Source organism: Elgaria multicarinata, chromosome 12 (genome assembly GCF_023053635.1).
Source record: "Elgaria multicarinata webbii isolate HBS135686 ecotype San Diego chromosome 12, rElgMul1.1.pri, whole genome shotgun sequence".
NCBI classification, from domain to species: Eukaryota; Metazoa; Chordata; class Lepidosauria; order Squamata; family Anguidae; genus Elgaria; species Elgaria multicarinata.
The window spans coordinates 2,783,302-2,799,351 of record NC_086182.1 but is presented as its reverse complement, the minus strand read 5'-3'; the positions used below and the strand labels follow the sequence as shown (position 1 = coordinate 2,799,351).

Sequence of the window (16,050 nt, the reverse complement as noted above, 5' to 3'; positions counted from 1 at the left end):
ATAAATATACCTGATTAATCTGGGTAACCAATTTAAATTGCTGAGACTGTGTCATAGGTTCTCTTACAAAATGGCTGCCATGGGGTGGGGTGGGTGATTCGCCATTCATATAATGGCTGCCCTCCAAAACACTCATTTCCCAGAAGGCAAACTGCTGAGGCTAAAAGAAAAGTAACTTGCACAAGAACCTAGGTACAAGGCAGAAGCAAGGTCAGAGCTCCAAAATACAAAACCAGTCTTTTGAGCTCCCAGTTTTATGCTCCTGCACCCATTTCACAGAAGGCAAACTATTGAGGCCCAGAGGCAAATAAATTAGCCAAGAAATGGAGTAGTAGAAGGCAGAGATGGAGCCTAAGGCCCAAATGCTAAATCCCGTATTTGTCTTACAAGGGGCGCTTTGGCGATGTCAAGGGGCTGTATCCGATGAGGGCCATGCCCTTGGACCTGGTGAATGGAATCAGCTGGCACTGGGTCTGGTAGACGTGACGTTCCACCTGTAGAGTAAAGAGATGGTTTAGATTAGCATAGAGGAGACCGATTATCTTGCAATATGCAAAGCAGATCCAAAAGAGGCTGAAAGCCTCCGGATCGGCACTACAAAGGTAATGAGGAGGCACTGGATGGAGGAAGGCGAGCCAGAGGGTGGATCTCTGCCCTAGGCAGCTAGTCATGAACCGTGTGAGAAGAGCGCCGTCTGCCAAGCGGAGTAAAGTGGCCCCTGCTCAGAAAAGAAACCCCCACCCCAACTGCAAGCTGCTGCGATCCAAGGCAGCAGTCTTCCAGTGTAGCAATCATATTTACGGCAGCTTTGATTGGGTGAAACCCAGGGCCAATGAAAGACCGCAACGGATGCCCCTCTGTTTGGCCTGCTGCCTTTGCCAAGCCCCCCCCCCCCCCCGCAAATGCCTGGCTTTTTTTCCCTTATGCTTTTATCAGCTTAGGCTGATATACCAACTGCACCCTTATCTGGACAGAGATAGCCTAGCTACAGTTATCCACGCTCTGATAACCTCTCGTTTGGATTACTGCAATGTGTTATACGTGGGGCTGCCTTTGAAAACGGTCCGGAAGCTTCAGCTGGTACAAAACAGGGCAGCACGGTTACTAACAGGGACTGGTCGGTGAGATCACATCACACCAGTCCTTTTCCAGCTTCATTGGCTGCCAGTCCAGGTCCGGGCCCGATTCAAAGTGCTGTTATTAACATTTAAAGCCCTAAACGGCTTAGGGCCAGGCTATCTGAAGGAACGCCTCCTCCCGTATGTACCTGCCCTGACCCTAAGGTCATCCTCAGGGGTCCTTCTCCGTGACCCCCTGCCAAAGGAAGTGAGGCAGGTGGCTACCAGGAGCAGGGCCTTCTCTGCTGTGGCACCCTGGCTGTGGAATGAGCTCCCTAAGGAGGTTTGCTTGGCACCTACGTTATATGCTTTTAGACGCCAGGTGAAGACCTTGTTATTCTCCCAGCATTTTAACAGTCTATAAATAAATTTTAACTTGGTGTTTTAAATTTGTAATTTTGCATTGCTGCTGTTTTGATCTGGTTGAGCTTTTATATTGTATGTTATATTATGGTTTTATACTTTGATTGTTTTAAATTTTTGTGAACCGCCCAGAGAGCTCCGGCTATTGGGCGGTATAGAAATGAAATAAATAAGTAAATAAATATTTATTCATTCCACACTGAAACGAAAGCACTGACCGGCTTCTCTGACATTTTAGCCAGCCAATATCATTGTGTGGCTGTTGATGCCTATTGTGCATCCCTGGGAGATCATTGGCACTCGACACCCCGCCACACACAGTTGCACGACCGCTTGCGAGCTCCCCTGAAGCAGCGGACAAAACTCAATGCAAACAAGGCGGTGCCTTTGCTGTGAACCAGGAGGACAGAGCTTCACGTGCGGATGTCCGGGCGGGCAGGGAGCCGTGCTGAGAAATCCCGCACAGGACCAAGAAGGGCATGCATTTTTATTTATTATAGCTGATCTGCCCGGCGTTGCTCAGGCCCGTGAATAATGTTTATAACACTTATTTGATATGTAATAAATTTCTATGCAGCTTATTCATCTTTAGGTTGGTTGAGTTAGTAAATTGTTTTGTTAGAATAAATAGGACATTGTGTTAATAAGAACTGTATTTTAAAGTAGAGCTTTGTGATAAACCACATTTTTTGTTTTACCTGAAAAGCCTACACCTCCCATCATGCCTAAACTTCAAAAACAATCAGGACACCCAACACCCTTTCTACCAGCTAAAAAAGATGCAAACCTAAGAATATGTTTTCAAAATATACCCAGCATTGCCCAGATATCTGAATAACATAAAGTAGGGAAGTGGATCCACCATCTTAAAGTAGCAGGCCGGTGCTAGGCCTGTGAGTTAACCTTTAAACAAATTAAATTCATTTTCCCCCATCCTCTCTTACCCTCACGACAACCCTGCAAGGTAAGCCTTGCCTAGGCCTGTGAGGTAACTTTAAAACAAATTAAATTAGTTTCTTTTCTCTCTCACCCTCTACGCCTTCTTGAAGCTGCTGTCATGATTTTCTTTGTCCCCACAGAAAACAAAAACTACAACTCCCAGCATGCCTTTTGTCCAGAGCTGCAACCTCCTTCCCTTCTGCTCCTGATGGGGCCCAGTAACTGAGGCAGCCAACCCAGGCGCTCTCCCTTCAGGCCCAGGATGGCGAGCCACTTCCAGATGATGGCTGCCACAACCTGATCAACCTCCCCTCCCACCCAAGGCTATTGAAGCAGAAGAGTGAATGGAGGAATGACTGACAGCTGAGGCTAGAATGGAGTGGTGGGCGGAGTTAGTGGCAGTCGGGGAACGTCAGTTAGTGGGGGCCGAGGTAGGACTGAGAGATCGTGATACCAGTACTACACCTCCCAGCATGTCTCTGGCGGCCCTCAGGTGCCCATGTCCTCTGAGAGGCACTTTCCTCCTCTCATGGTTGATGCTGCTCCTTGACAGAGCATCCAGGAGTAGCATCGCCAAGGAGGGGAGGTAAGTGGCTGTCAGTGGGCATTCACAACTCTGGCCAAGTCCTGCTGGGACTGCTTCAGACCACATTTCTCACCCATGAAGTGCTCCATCAGGAGCCTGTATTGAAGGGCCAGGACTGGGCCAGGCACTTGCCCCCCTTTGTCAAGCCTGTTTCTGGGCATGCACAGAGTGCTTCCCTTTCCTCCCTCCCAAGGGTAAAGGCTGCGCGCGTGCTTCCCTCAGCTTCTGAGAAAACCGGTATCAGGATGCGGTGCCTTTGAGCATGTCCAGAGTTCAGCCCCTCAAAGACATGCTGTTATATCTAGTTATGATTTTAAAACCAGACATGGCAGGTGGGAGGAGGCACTGCAAACGGATGCAGCCCATTTATGTGGGTGGTTTCTTTTTATGTGGAATTGGGTCGACTGCTTGAGACTGAGCTTAGGAATCACAATGGCCACCAAAGGCCTGTAAGTCTGGCCTCCCTACCAAGGCATGCTGGGAGTTCCACCCAAGGCATGCTGGGAATGGTGTGTGTAAACCTAGATTTTTTATTAAATTTTAAAAAAATACTTAAAACTCCAAAATTCAGGTTTTTATATTTTTTTCTGATCCATGTACATCAGCCTTCCTCAACCTGGGGCGCTCCAGATGTGTTGGACTACAACTCTCAGAATGCCCCAGCCGCTGGGGCATTCTGGGAGATGCAGTCCAACACATCTGGAGCGCCCCAGGTTGAGGAAGGCTGATGTACATGAAGACCTGTCTGGGTGAACAGCATTACGGCAGTACCATATGTGGAAGTGGGTGGACATTTCCGGACATACGTGACACACACATACTTTCCGCTTTATAGGTAAAGAGTATTGCATCTATCTCTTGCCTTTTTCCCCTCTTGCAATGAACCCAGAGTGGCTTACATGGTCCTCCTCCTGCTCTCCATTTTGTCCTCACAACAACCCTGTGAGGTAGGTTAGGCTGAGAGTCAGTGACTGATTCAAAGTTCCCCAGTGAGGAATAGAAGCTGGATCTCTGGAATCCCAGCCCAACACTCTAACCACTGCACCACACTGGCTGTCTCTGTATGATTGGGGATTTGAACCCAGGGCCAAGGCTGTCTACTGTTGCCACCAGTCCTTCTCACATTAGGAGCCATATTCACACTGCCCAAAGGAAGGAGGGGAGGAGAACCAAGGCAATACCTGGAGGACATCAGGCTTCACTCTTGCCACAGAAAGCAGCCTCTCCACCTGGCTCTGGTTAAAGTTGGCCATCCCGATGCCCCGGACTAGTCCGTCATCCACCAGCTTTTCCATCGCCTGTAAGAAAAGTGAAGCCCCACAAGCTGAAAAGCAGTTGGCTGGCCTGATGCGCTTGCCAGGACAGACTCCTCGCAGCGTGCTGAGAAACGGGGAGTCGGGGACAGCGCAGGAAGAAAGGGCGGTGCTGCAGGAGTCGATCTTGCCCTGCACGGGGACCCCAAACTCAACGATGCACCAACAGCTCTGCTACAATTCCAGAGAATGACGAGTGACACGATGAACGCCCCTGATGTCTGACACTGATTTCCTGCTTTTCCTTCCCCTCTTACCTTCCATGTGTCCACGTAATCAACATCACACATTAGGACTTTCCCATCCTTCTGTGGCAAGAGATTTCCCTTGACATTCTACAGGGGAGAGAGAGAGAGAGAGATGGGACGTGCCAGGATCATTTGGCTTCCTCTGAGTGGTGCCCGTGTCCCACTCATGGACATGGGGCATAAATTGGTTCTCCTGCACAGATCTTGTGGGGGTGAAAGAGAGCTCTGCAATGGGACTACCAGGCCCTTGCACGGATCCTGCTAATGCAATGCCACGTGTGCAGGAGAACCGATGGTGTGCCACGAAGCAGGTCTGTCTTTGACGTGGCTGCCTGCGTCACTGCTGCTCTTGGCCCCACTTCCAGTCCATGGGGAATAGACACGGGTAATTTAGGTCAGGGCTCAGAACTCCAGTTTAGATTTCAGGGCTCGATCCTGTAACATATGGAGGATGAATTAGCAGATGAAAATACTAGGGATGTGCTCCGCTTCTAATCGGACCGGAGAAGCAGGAGCGGAGCGGGGGGCTTCGCCTGCCCTTAAGGCAGAGGCGAAGAGGATTGGGGTGCCGGCGGAGCGTGGCGGAGAGGATCGAGGTGAAGGCGGATCGTTCGCCTCGATCCGGAGCTCCGCCGGAAAGGTAAGTGGGGTTTATCGGGCCCTGCCGCTGTCGCTGTCGCCCATGCGGCGACAGCAGCAGGGCCCGGTAACCCCCCCCTGCCCTCCTCTCCCTTACCTGCCTCCGTCCGCGGTCCGTCAGCGTCTTCAATTGAGCCTGTGGTTCCACCAGGAAGTCTGGGCCGCTTGAGGCCCAGACTTCCTGGTGGAACCACAGGCTCAATTGAAGACGCTGACGGACCGCGGACGGAGGCAGGTAAGGTCCCCCTCTCCCTTGGTCCCTTACCGGGCTCTGCCGCCGTCGCCGCATGGGCGGCGATGGCGGCAGGGCCCGGTAACCCCCCCTATGGGGGGGGGGAACGGAGCTCCAATCCGGATCCGGAGCTCCGAGCGGAGCGGAGTGGGGGCGGGGCGGAGCAGCCCGATCCAAAAATGGCGGATCTGAAAGTGAAGCGGAGTGGGGGGTCCATGCACACCCCTAGAAAATACCACCCCCCCCCCCGGAGTATGTGCTGAGGCCATTTCCCTAGTCACCACAAAGTATGTCCCCAAATCAAGGCTTCCAGATTAGGAAGTGGCAATTCTAGACACTCTTGATATCCAGCCATTCCTTATCTCAAAGTTAAGCACTTGTCTTGAGTTTCCGGAGGCAAGGCTGAAGAGCCAGTGATTTCCCCCCAGGCCTTTTCTGGCTGAATCCTGACTGATTCTCATTGCACAGTCAAGTGCAGATGGTCACGGCATCCCCCCCCCCCCGCTCTCCTGCCTGGGTTTAGAGGCCACAGCTGGGCCACATGAGGAACAGAGACCATCTGGCTCAAGGACCTTCTGGCTCCAGGCAGCCCCTGGAACTCTCACAGAGGCACAGATGGCGCAAAGAGGAGGGACGACAGCAGTGCGGGACGTGCGGCTGGCTGGGAAAAGGTTGGGTGGTTGGTTTATTATTTCTAACATTTATAAACTGCTTTTCATCCACAAGGGATCCCAGGATGGGGTACACAGCATTACAAACAAGCAAACCCTTTAAACAAAACCCAACATTCAACCAGCAACCCCAAAAACACAACCATCAAAATGACATAAGACTGTAAAGTGTTAAAATGCTTGGGCAAAAAGAAGCATTTCAATCTGGCCCTCTTCTGCTCATCTCCGGCAAACGCCTGTCACTCAGCCAGTGATTGCCTCTTTCCAGCGGAGGAGGGGGGTGTTTTTTCCCCAGGGACAATGTTTTGTGCTACAGTGACATTGAAACTTATGGGACATAACCAGCAAAGACACGGGGGAGGGGAGCAGATGTGTTGCGCCAGTCCTTAAACCCGCAAAGACTCCGGAAGTCAAAGTCCTGGTGAGGCTGCCATATTTTGCTAAAGATAGAGAAGCCCAGAGAGTGTCAAGAGGTTTGGCCAACCCTCCAGATGGACACCTCTGCACCCAAAGAAGGCTCCTCAGGAACTGAACTATGTTGTCCCCTTTACCTTGATGCCCATTGGAGAATGCATTAGGTACAGATCCAGATAATCCAGTTGTAACAGCCGTAGGGTTTCCAAGAGGGCTGTTTTCACATCTTCAGGAGCATGGAAGCTATTCCACAGCTGCCAAGACAAGAAGGTTCTAGTGAAGCTGGGCGGTGAGGCTGAACAGAAGAAGCGCCCTGCTGGACCCCCCACCCCACCCCAGGGCTCCCATCTGGTCCAGCTGCCTGCTTCTCAGCCGGCTGCCCCTGACAAGCCCACAAGCAGGGCATGAGGCAATGAGCTGCTCCTATTGACCCAGGAGGCAGTCTGTCGCCATCATGACTTATAGCCACTGACAGACCACCTCTTCCATCTTGTGGTAGCAAATTCTGTACTTTATGCATTGTATGAAAATGTCCTTCCTTTCACATGTCCTAAATCTTCTGCCAATCAGCACCCCTGGACGAGCTGCAATTCTAGGGTTGGGAAAGCGGTGGGGGGACACCTCTCTCCACTTTCTCCACCCTGAACGTAACTGAATGTGCCCGAGTCATGTCCGCAAGGGCACCCCTCAGTAGACCTGGCCAGGGCATGTGCATCGTTTCTTACGTCTGAGTTGGGGGGGGGGGCATGAAAGCAATAGGAGGGCTTGGATGGGGAGGGGGTCTCCAAGGCTTTGGGGGAAACTGCCTGCTGGTCTCCTCACCCCTACTTCTGGATCAGTCGGTTTACCTGTAAATGAACCCATAGCACAAGATTTTATGATGCAAGATTTTGATCTGGGTCTGCTAAAAGGCATGCCTGAGTGAATGGCGCAGGAAATGCCCCCCCCCCCCCACGATCAACACAGGCCCACACTGCAATTGCAGGCTTTTCTCCTTAGCAGGCCCATCATCCGCTCAACATGTTGTTCTCCTTCCAGTGGAGGCTGGTGGCTGCGACGTCAGTGGGGCTGTGAATCCACTCCGGGTTTCAGAGCTCTAGAGCTCTAGAGGAGCTATCCAAGGAGCTTCTCCTTTAGAGTTTGACTGGTTCTGACTGAAACCCAGAGTGGATTCACAGCCCCACTGACGTCGGAGCCACCAGCCTCCACTGTTTCCTTCTAACCAAAAACCAAAGGGGAAATACTCTCAACTGAGCACCACATGTGGTTTGTGCCTCAGGCACATGATCATCCTTTGTGGCAGAGGGTAAACGTCCTCCGACCATCCCTGGTTGCTGCCACTCAAGTCAATGTCCACGTCACATTCCATTTTGGTTCCCATACTCTGAAGTAGCAAGAGTACTTCTTTTCATCCCACCCTGTCCAATCCATTTCCCCCAAACCACTCTATTTCTATTGCTCACCAGCTTGTGGACTGGTGAGAGGGACTGCAGAGTGGAACGAAAACATGCAACTCACCTTGCTAATAATAAACAGCTCCTCTCTCTTCACACAGCCTTCCTTCAGCACCTTCTGGAGACCCTCACCAATTGCCCCCTCATTGTCATAAAAAAAAGCACAGTCGATGAGCCGGTAGCCATTTTTGACAGCCACTGCGATGGCCTCCTGAACAATTCCTGGAGGAGACTGACAACAACACAGGACCCAGATTAATACTTGGTAGAGCAGGGATTGTGCCATCCATTTCAGAGCCTGAACACCCACAGTGAGCTTCTCTGCATGACCAATTTATTGCACGGTCATGATTGGCCACTCATGGAAGTTTGTGGGTGCTTTACATGATGACATCAGCCTCCAGGATGAATCCCACACCTTCCCCCAGTAATCTCACTTTAAAAATTAACAGAGATAATACACTATTTAAAATTATTGCGGGATATAATGTAGTCACTAGATGGCGCTATTTCATTAAACTTTGTGGAGAGGGGAAGTTTTCAATTACAAATCCCATGGTTGCCATTTGTCTACATCTGCAGGAGCTGTAATCAATGCAGAAAGACCCAGTATGAAAAGAAAGAAGGATTATCTCATGTGCCTGGAAGCAAAGGATGAAGTAAAGGTGTCCAGGGCTTTCCAAGAAAGACCCGAATCTGATACGTATGAACTTGTCATAAAGAAGGGTTTCTTCATATGACAACCACTACACTGGCTGTAATCCTACCCACACTCACCTGGGTGTAAGGCTCACTGAACTCAAAGGTCCAGTTCGCACAATCCCCAGGCAGTTAACGAGCCATGGTGGCCTGTTAGCCATGCTGTGTGTGCCTAGAGATCATAGAATCATAGAATAGCAGAGTTGGAAGGGGCCTACAAGGCCATCGAGTCCAACCCCCTGCTCAATGCAGGAATCCACCCTAAAGCATCCCTGACAGATGGTTGTCCAGCTGCCTCTTGAATGCCTCTAGTGTGGGAGAGCCCACAACCTCCCTAGGTAGCTGATTCCACCGTCGCACTGCTCTAACAGTCAGGAAGTTTTTCCTGATGTCCAGCCGGAATCTGGCTTCCTTTAACTTGAGCCCGTTATTCCGTGTCCTGCACTCTGGGAGGATCGAGAAGAGATCCTGGCCCTCCTCTGTGTGACAACTTTTTAAGTATTTGAAGAGTGCTATCATGTCTCCCCTCAATCTTCTCTTCTCCAGGCTAAACATGCCCAGTTCTTTCAGTCTCTCTTCATAGGGCTTTGTTTCTAGACCTCTGATCATCCTCGTTGCCCTCTTCTGAACACGCTCCAGCTTGTCTGCGTCTTTCTTGAATTGTGGAGCCCAGAACTGGACGCAATACTCCAGATGAGGCAGGCAACGGTTGCCTGGTGACATTCTGCAATGCACTCGTTATTTTATACACTCCTGGCATACATGGGAATATACATGGGAATGTATATGGGAATCATTTATGTATGATGTTGTTAAATGGAAACATAAACTACCAGGCTATGGTGTTGCAGGTTCCAGTCTGCTGATTGGCTCCTGCAGCTGTAAGTAGAGGAGGCATCGCTCAGTGCTGGATCACACACTTGGCACATAGAGGGTCCCAGGGTCAGGCCCAGGAAGAAAAATGGAAAAATTCAGGGGGAAACCAGTTTTTCCCCCATCCCCCCACCAAAGCCTTTTTTGTCCCCCCACCAAATTAGAAAAATGGGGGGAAATGAAGAAAAAATGGATTACGGAATGTTTTATTTTAGCATGATGAATAAAATGTTTAAAACAAGGTGTTTATATATTTATTTCTCCAAATGATTTCTAAAAACTATATACAGTATCAGATTATTACATTTATGTGCACCAAGGACAAGCAAGTCCTAGGTTGCAAACTGAGACTACAACTCTCACATGCAAGAGCAAGATGCATTTCTGTCTCTAGGGGGCAGCACTGCCACTGAAGCAGAGACTGGAACTGATAGCGACGGCTCAGGAAATGAGTCTGATTAAATTTCATGCGTATTCATGGAGTCTTGGTCCATGAACTTTTTCTCAGTTCTTTTTATGGTATGCTTTATGTCTGCTTGACACTGTGGAGGACTAGCAGAGACATAAATAATTTTCTTTGTTACTAATGTTGGTGGTTTCTTCCGTTGTTGTTTTAAATTGTTTTTTGCCTGCCCCTTATAAACTGGCAAAACCAAAGAGGTTCTTTACAGTACAGGAGCTTGTAGTGCCATTTGTTACAAAAAAAAAAGTAAAAATTTTAAAAAGTAAATTCAATTTGTAATAATTGTTTGAATACACTGTACTTTTAATATACCAAATGTAACAATTTTATGCCAAACCAACTTGTACATAATTACACTTTATGTTCCTAAAGTAACAAAGTGAATCTCAATCTGTAAAAAGTTCTAATATTGCATCACCCCCAATTTTTCAAAAAAATAATAATCATTTTTTTCCGAAATCCCCAGGGGGAAAAAAAAGCTCCCCCACCCCACATGGCTTCAAAATTTCCAGAAATTTTACATCTCTACGCGTGCCGGTGTGTCTGCTGGTTTGATTTGCTCTGTTACCCTTGCTGGTGCAGCTTGCTATGTTATCCGAACCAACCAAGGCAGCTTGCTCTGGGGTTAACACTCCAGAACTCTAAAACAGCCCACTGAGTTCTGGGTGGTTTGTTAACAGGCTGGCCAAAAGGCCCTTGGTAAGGATGAGGCCAGCTGTAGCTAGGATCCCAGGAAGCTGCCTTAGGCAGCCCTTAGTCCATCAAGCCTGGTATTATCAACACTGACTGGCAGCAAAGGCTCTGGGGGGTTTCAGGCAGGATTCTTTCCTCACCCTGCCTGGAGAAGCCAGCAACTGACCCTGGGACCCTCTATGTGCCAAGTGTGTGATCCAGCACTGAGCGATGCCTCCTCTACTTACAGCTGCAGGAGCCAATCAGGAAGCCGTTGGCTGCGCCCAATCAGAGGCTTGGAAGGCAAAGCCACCCATCTCTCTTTCTTATAGGGGTGCCTCCATTCCACCTGTTCCTTGGCTTGACAATGTTGGTGTTCTTTTGTTCCACTTGTAAAATGAGCAGAGATCTGTGGCTGGTGTTTTCTCCACCCGAGAAGGGCACGGTGTGAAAGTGTAATGATCCCAGGCCTTTTATCTTATGTTTTAAGCTATAAACTCACATGTTTTTAAATCAATAGATCCCTGTAGCTGGGCTTGCTGCTGGCTTCATCCTTACCAAGAGTTGTAGTTTGGTTACAGTGCTGAGAACATCCTGCCAGAGGTCCCACACCTCTCTCTCAGGATTCCTTGTTCCCGGAGAGGGAGAGGGAACAACGCTGGTGCCAGGTTACGCTCGCTGATATGCCCTTAGTTGACTCCTCTAAAGCAGATGCAACTTTTATTTGCGTGGAAGATTTGATTGCTGTTTCTTCACAGGCCAGCTTTCTGCTCCGCTGAGCTCTGTGTTGGCAGCCAAACCAGATCGGCTCTGTGTTGGCAGTCAGGCCAGAGGCTTGCAGTCAAAGGGGGCCTCCTTCTGGGGCCTGGGACATGGCCAGAGGCAGGGTCAGAAATGGCGGGGGGGGCGGCGCTTCATCTGCACCGCAGCCCGTCTAACCAGCAGTGTTTTGGGGTGGCGATGGAAGCAAGTCAAACCTGTCCTGGGAAATTTGGGATCTGGGGTGGCCCAAGTCACTTTACCGCCTGAAGTGAAGAACAAGATGCCGCCCCTCCCATCCCAGGTACAAAAGCCTTTCTTCAAGACTGAACATCGTTCGTCAATGCCAATGATGGTACACCCACACCTGAAGACAGTAGGTTAGCTCAGGGGGCGTAGGGAAGGCTACGTGGCAAACAATTCCCTCCTCCAACACTTCGTGGCCACCTCTCAGCATTTGCTGCCTGAGGCAACCACCTCACTTTGTCTAAAGTGAGGGCTGCCCCTGCTTGGGATTCCAATCAAATGCTTTGAGCAAGAAGACCACCTACGGGCATCTCTAGACAGCTCAACCCTTAACGTGGATTCCTGAAAACGCAGCTGAGGTAGCAAGCAGAGATGGGCAAATTGGCGAGAGCAGAGCTGGCTGAGGTTCTCCGAGCTCCGCCGCGTTGCCCCTCCCAATTGTGAGCTCCCCCCTGCCCCTGCTCAAATGGGGAACTTGCACATTTAGGTGTACATTATTTGGAAGTGCCCACCCAAATGTGTACTCCCCCCTCATTGACTAAAGCAAAAACAAAATATTGCATTTCCCCTCCCCCCCAAAATGTGCATTTTAAAAGTACACAGTTTTCTAAAGCATGCATTTTACAAATGAGCATCACAAGCTTTCTCCACAAAATGAGTTTATAAGCTCCATCCGACGAGCGTTGTATTGCAGGCTCATTCCTGGGCCCTCACAGAGTTTGCTCAGGTCCCTCCCATGATGCCGTCTGCCTCCCAGGCACCTTCCGCCCCTTTCGGCCTTCCTTGCACGACAGAAAAACCCTCATTAAGTCCAATATATTTTTAAACTCAGAATTGCTGCTCTCTCCTGTTGTGTGCAGGAGAAGCAGCGCCATTAGAGCAGCCGACTCTATGGGCTTCGTGCTCGTTCTGTACTTCCTCTTTTGAAAAGAGGAAGTAACTGAGGAACGAAAACACAGGCGGAGAAGTGACGGTAGGGAGCGTGTTAACCCCCGGTGTGATGGAGCTTTAAATTTGGGGATGTGAACAGGGAAAGATCTTATCTTAAACTAATGGTACTGAAATTTTCATACATCCCTGCTAGAAAGTCACTCGCTGTGGCGTTGGCGTCCCACTTTAGCGTTGTTTAGGGTTTTGCTGATATTATTTTTCACCTTATAGAGATCTTTCATTTGCAAAACCCTGGCAATGGGGCTTTTTGTGGGCTGCCCTAAAAACATGATGGGATGTAAATTTTTCAAGTTAATAAAATAAAGATGCAGCATTCAAAGGGAGAGAGGAATTGTGCTCTGGATTTCCTAGTGGGAAACCTAAGTTCAGCCTGCCTGAGACATTCTCTTCCCTTGCTCCAAGCAGCTGAAATACACGGCCTAAGAATTTGCACCCCACCATCCTCTGAGACACTGCAGGGTTTCATGGAACACATATTTTGGATTTACTGGGATCCCCCCCCCCAACAAAAAAAATATTGCTGTCATTCCTTCTGTTGAGGTGGGGCAAGCAACATTTCCCTGTAGGGCTACCATTGTACTTAGTTCAGAAACTTCAACTAGTTCAAAATATGGCAGCCAGGTTGGGTTGACCATATTACCCCAACATTAAAATCACTCCACTGGCTGCCAATTAGTTTCCGGGCAAAGTACAAAGTGTTAGTCATTACCTTTAAAGCCCTACATGGTTTGGGTCCAGGATGCCTGTGGGATCGCCTTCTCCTGTACAATCCGCCCCGCATACTCAGGTTCTCTGGGGAGAATGTACTTCATTCAACCAAAATTAGGCTGACAACTGCTACCCAGAGGACCTTTTCTTCTGTGGAATGGCCTGCCGGAGGAGATTGGCAATTTAACTCTCTCTCCGAGTTTAAGACAGCTATAAAGACTAGTTTCTTCTGGCAGGCCTACCCAGATGAATTTTAAACCAAGAATTTTAAGATGACTTGATTGTTTTTCGATATTGTATTGGTTTTATATGCTCTTTTAATTAAGTTTATGTATTTGATTTAAATTGTATTGTTGTACTAATGTTGTTCCCTGCCTTGATCCAAAGGGAGAGGCAAGTAAGGAATAATAATAATAATAATAATAATAATAATAATAATAATAATAATAATAATTACAAGGTTCCCCCATCTACAGTTGTGCCGTGGGGCCTGCCGTTGGCTCTACCTGAGCAAAACAATTTGTACCGTATGCATCTCTGCTTGATTAAATTCATACAGATGGTGTACTTTCCAGCCCTTCCATCTGGACTTGCTTAAATTAATTTTGGGCTTGGCCTCAGGAAGGACTGTTTAGAAGTCATGTCAGTCAAGCAAAAGGCCTCTTAACTGTGAATGTAATTTAATCATGGAACCAATCCAGTGGCTGCCATCTTGAAAAAGCCAAAGTAAACAATGTGCCATTTCCTGAGAAATGCATAAAAGTAGGGCAGTCCTTGCTGCTACTACACAAACTGTTGCTGGTTGTCATCAGATTTTCAAAAATAAAGGAAGACTAATATTGGATTGATCAAAACTTACTTTGACTTTTTAAAGGTTATAAATCCTGAGTTTACAAGGGGCCCCTTTACCACTTTCTGTCCTGCGTTAACAATATTCACTTGTGTTTCTTAAGTACTTTGAATGACATGGGTAAAAACGCTCTTAAAGGGCATTTTTAAAAACATGCACTGTATTCATTTTAATAACATTTAGCTAGACGTAGAAAATAAAGAAAAAGAGGAGACTAAGCGATTAGTATCAAAGGAAACAACAGCCAAGAGACAAAGAGGTTCATCAGACGAGCGTTTTATCACATGCTCACTATTGCCCACTTATGGATGTTTGCGCATCCTTCCGTCGGCTTGCTTTTCCACTGCAAAGTAGACCCCTTTTAATGCGACTTTGTTTTTAAAACAGAATGTGCCGCCATCTCCTGCTGTGTGCAGGAAAAGCAGCACAATAAAAACAGCCTCTTAATGGGCCACGTGGGGGTCGTTGTTTACTTCCTCTTTCCTCTCCAGGAAGAATGAGGAAATGTGGAGAAGCAACAGTAAGGAAATGCAATTTCCCCCTGTGTGATGATGCTCAAAGGGAAATATGAAGTCCATCACCATGACCTGGTAGATACATATGTTGTTCACACAACACGCTGACCCACACTCAGTGAATGAGTGTGAGTTGTTTTGAACCATGCCATGTTGTCTGAATGCAGCCAGGGTGGCTTATTAACCACCCATAACAAGCCAATAACAAAACATAAATTCTCAAGGTAGCTTGTTTGAAAAAATAATCCATACTGGATTAACAAGACACCCTGACTGCATTTAGACAATATGCTAACCAATGGTTCAACTGACAACCCATGGTCCAAAACAACCCTCACCCAAACACTGAGGGCCTTGCTAGACCTGCCGGGATAAGCCGGCAGGGAGGCGGGGCGACGGCGTGCTAAGTTTAACGCGCGCCGCCCAGCCTCCTAGACGGCCGACCCGCAGGGACGACGGAAGCCCTGCAGCGTCGGCCATGTTTTTTTTTTTTTAAAGGGGCCATGTGGGGCCCGAAGCCGCCGGAGAAGGTAAGGGGTTTTTTTTAATTTAATCCCCCCCATCCGCCCCCCTCGCCGTCTCCTTCGTCGCCCTCCGCCCCCCCCACCATCTCCTTTGTCGCCCTCCGCCCCCCCACCATCTCCTTCGTCGCCCTCCGCCCCCCCACCATCTCCTTCGTCGCCCTCTGCCATCACCTCATCGTCTCCTTCGTCGCCCTCTGCCATCACCTCATCGTCTCCTTCGTCGCCCTCCGCCCCCCCCCACCATCTCCTTCGTCGCCCTCTGCCATCACCTCATCGTCTCCTTCGTCGCCCTCCGCCCCCCCCCCACCATCTCCTTCGTCGCCCTCCGCCCCCCCACCATCTCCTTCGTCGCCCTCTGCCATCACCTCATCGTCTCCTTCGTCGCCCTCCGCCCCCCCCCCAACATCTCCTTCGTCGCCCTCTGCCATCACCTCGCTGTCTCCTTCGTCGCCCTCTGCCATCACCTCGCTGTCTCCTTCGTCGCCCTCTGCCATCACCTCGCTGTCTCCTTCGTCGCCCTCTGCCATCACCTCGCTGTCTCCTTCGTCGCCCTCTGCCATCACCTCGCTGTCTCCTTCGTCGCCCTCTGCCATCACCTCGCTGTCTCCTTCGTCGCCCTCTGCCATCACCTCGCTGTCTCCTTCGTCGCCCTCTGCCATCACCTCGCTGTCTCCTTCGTCGCCCTCTGCCATCACCTCGCTGTCTCCTTCGTCGCCCTCTGCCATCTTCCCCCCCCCCCCCGATCACCCACCTCCTGGCACGATGGGCACAGCGCATCGTGCCAGGTCCGTGGCTTTTCGCGGCTCCTCGCGA

General features: G+C 49.4%; 1 protein-coding gene across 1 annotated transcript in view; it reads right to left on the bottom strand.

Moving 5' to 3' along the window:
* LOC134407574 (aldo-keto reductase family 1 member B7-like) overlaps nucleotides 1-16,050 on the bottom strand; it is an 81,713-nt gene that overhangs the window by 8,038 nt on the left and 57,625 nt on the right. Inside the window, exons 2-6 of the mRNA XM_063139448.1 lie at nucleotides 8,042-8,209; nucleotides 6,661-6,777; nucleotides 4,577-4,654; nucleotides 4,188-4,493; nucleotides 388-494 (exon numbers count right to left, since the gene is read on the bottom strand). Coding sequence (XP_062995518.1) covers nucleotides 388-494; nucleotides 4,188-4,493; nucleotides 4,577-4,654; nucleotides 6,661-6,777; nucleotides 8,042-8,209 — 776 coding nt within the window. The remainder of the gene's footprint in view (nucleotides 1-387; nucleotides 495-4,187; nucleotides 4,494-4,576; nucleotides 4,655-6,660; nucleotides 6,778-8,041; nucleotides 8,210-16,050) is intronic.